Genomic DNA, 2,810 nt, shown 5'->3' on the forward strand with positions numbered 1-2,810 from the left:
TTTTCTTTCAGACAGACAAAGACAGTTCCTTCCTGATCCCGGAGGTCTGCTTTATTGATATTTCACTGACCCAGGAATCTGACTGAAATATTGATACTTCAAATGTTTGAATGAATTTGTTCTTCGAGAAGGCTAAACGTTTTTCCTTTTTGTTGAAAAACTACACCACCTTCACTCATGGTGTGGTTTTCTCTCACACAGGCTTTAGCACGAACCATAGATTTAAACTGTTTTGTGGCTCATCTGAGTAGTTCCGGCAGCTCTAACTGCTGCTGAGGAAGTTCAGCTTATTAATGTGCTGAATTAGGAGGTTTAACTTCCTGTTTCAGCAGAAGGTCTGCTCCCATGAAGAACAGAAACCTTCTGCAGCGTTCTAAGAAACGCTGACAGAGGTCGGTCACAACACGCAGGCTAAGATGTGCATCAGCTTGTATGTTTGTGATCACACTGTAGTTCATCTACAACCAGAAACTTCATCTGTGCTTCTGTCTGTGTCTGTGTCCAGAGGGAGCCAGTGTTTTTCTGTGGAGTCAACTACATTGAAGACAACTACATGATGAGAGATGAAGAGGTTTGTTCAAACTGCTCACTTGACCACCAGCTGTCCAGTGTAGAGGGGTTTTTACTCACAACAGGACCGCTTCCTTGTTTGTTTGGCTCCTCCCTTTATTATTACCTCAGATAATTCATCCGCCTACATCTAACTTTCTCTTTTACACCCTCATGTTCTCCTTTTCTGCATCCATGAATCTCCTCTTTGGCCTTCCTCTAGTGTTCTTATCAACCTTACTATCCTTATACCATCATCATCACTGCTCTTCCTCTCAACGTGTCCAAACACACATTTGGAGAACATCTATGGGGTCAAATCAGGATCAGCTTCAAGTGAAAGAAAAAACAGATTAAAATTTTGAAAAACAGGAATTGTAACCATGAGGGAAAAAATATATTGTAAACTTTAAAGAAATATGAAAAGTTTGGGGGTAAAATTAAATGTGAAACTAGAATAAAAAATTAATAAATAAATAAATGTGTATTTGTACTTTCAACTTTGCTTTTTTTCACTTTTCCCTGTTAGCTTCAGTTTCAAGTTTTTGTTGCTGAGCTAATACTGAAAGCCCCGCCCCCATGTAAAATTAGGATCAGCTCAGCGGCGAAAACTCAAAAATCTGAATCGCAACTGAAAACAGAGATTTGAAAGCAAAAGTTGAAAGTACAGATACATGTGTTTTTTAAATCAGTTACCTCATAGGTGAATTGGTGACTCTAAATTGCCCCTAGGTGTGAATGTGAGAGTGAATGGGTGTGATTGAGGCCCTGAGACAGACTGGAGACCTGTCCAGGGTGTACCCTGCCTTCGACCATTAGTAGCCGGGTTAGGCTCCGGCACCCCCGCGACCCCAAAAAGGAAGAAGCGGTCAGGAAGATGAATGAAATCAGTTACCATTTTAGTTTTTTTTTTTTATTGAAGTTTCAAATTTACAACTTTTTTTTGTTAAATGTTCAATAAAGTTTACAATGTTATTTTTTCTAATGTTCAATTTTATTTTTTTAATGTTAACTTTTTTTTTTTTCGATAATTCCTTCAATGTTTAAAATATGTATTTTCAAGTTTAAAACTGCTTTCATGTTTTTTTTTTTGCAAATTTACAATATTTTTTATTCACTTTAAGCAGACCCTGATTTGATCCCATAGACATCTACACCAGGGCACAAGGGGCCAAAATCCTAAACACGCCTTTGGTTGCGGGCCGAACAGGATAAACATTTATTGAACACTTTAAAACTCATTTTTTTAAACTTTAAAACCTTAACTTTTTAACATAATTATGAACTAGATATACAACATTAGCTGTGATAATTCTAGTGTGAATGCTGTAAGCTGAATTTGGATGCTGAAGAAGCTAGTGCTGATAGCTGAAGATGCAGAAGTTCATAGCTGAAAACTCTGAAGCTGATAGCTAGCTAAAATATTAGCTAAATACCAAATTATCCTAAAAACCTAAAAAAAAGAAAACAAAAACAAAAAATCTAGGTTAGCCAAAACAGCTAACATGTTGCTGAAAAAACGCTTCAAACTTCAAAATAGCCTGAAAAAAAGCTGAAAAAAGGCTAAATTAGCCAGAACAGCAAACATGTAGCTGAATTATTAGCTAAACTTCAAAATAGTCCATATAAGTTTTAAAACTTTAAAACCATAACTTTTTACATAATTTTGAATAATAAAAAGTCAGGAATATTATTTCAGAATAAATAAAGTCAAACCTTGAATAACTTTTAATATTTACCGGATACTCTCCATAAAAAAATTATTTTGTTAAAATTATACAAATTAAGAGTAAGTGCAAGATAACATCGAGCCATTCATAACAATAAAATAAAATGATCAGGAGGGTCAGATAGAATTACCTGGAGGGCCGGATCTGGCCCCCGGGCCTTGACTTTGATACATGTGATCTACATGATCTGTTCTTTTGATGGATTCATTCCTGATCCATCCTGGGCTCTCCCAAAGAGAACCTCAACCTCTTTATCTCTGCTTCCTCCAGCTCTGCCTCTTTCATGACTTGAGCTGACCTGTGCAAAGGTCTTCTAGTTGGACAGTTTATCTCATCAGCTCTTTATTGTTTTTGTTTGTTCCTGATGATGTTTATTGGTTTGTTTTGTTTAATTCTCAGCTTCAGTGGTTTACTATAAGTCAGTGCTCCTCAACCTTTGTGTTTGTACCATAGACTTAATATATAATTAGACGCAGCATCTCTGACGTCACCCATTGACTTCCACAGTCCCTGAAATGAAGCCTGAATATT

The 2,810-nt window shown here is 36.5% G+C and overlaps 1 protein-coding gene across 4 annotated transcripts in view; it reads left to right on the forward strand.

Annotated features, from left to right (window-relative positions):
- itm2ba (integral membrane protein 2Ba) overlaps positions 1–2,810 on the forward strand; it is a 24,333-nt gene that overhangs the window by 17,598 nt on the left and 3,925 nt on the right. For 2 of the 4 annotated variants that reach the window (XM_024264287.2, XM_024264286.2), the window contains exons 3-4: positions 12–44; positions 506–571. In XM_024264287.2, the coding sequence (XP_024120055.1) occupies positions 12–44; positions 506–571 (99 nt within the window). The remainder of the gene's footprint in view (positions 1–11; positions 45–505; positions 572–2,810) is intronic. The other 2 variants (XM_024264288.2, XM_024264289.2) reach the window with 1 other exon arrangement.

Source organism: Oryzias melastigma, unplaced genomic scaffold (genome assembly GCF_002922805.2).
Source record: "Oryzias melastigma strain HK-1 unplaced genomic scaffold, ASM292280v2 sc00310, whole genome shotgun sequence".
In the NCBI taxonomy this organism is placed as follows: Eukaryota; Metazoa; Chordata; class Actinopteri; order Beloniformes; family Adrianichthyidae; genus Oryzias; species Oryzias melastigma.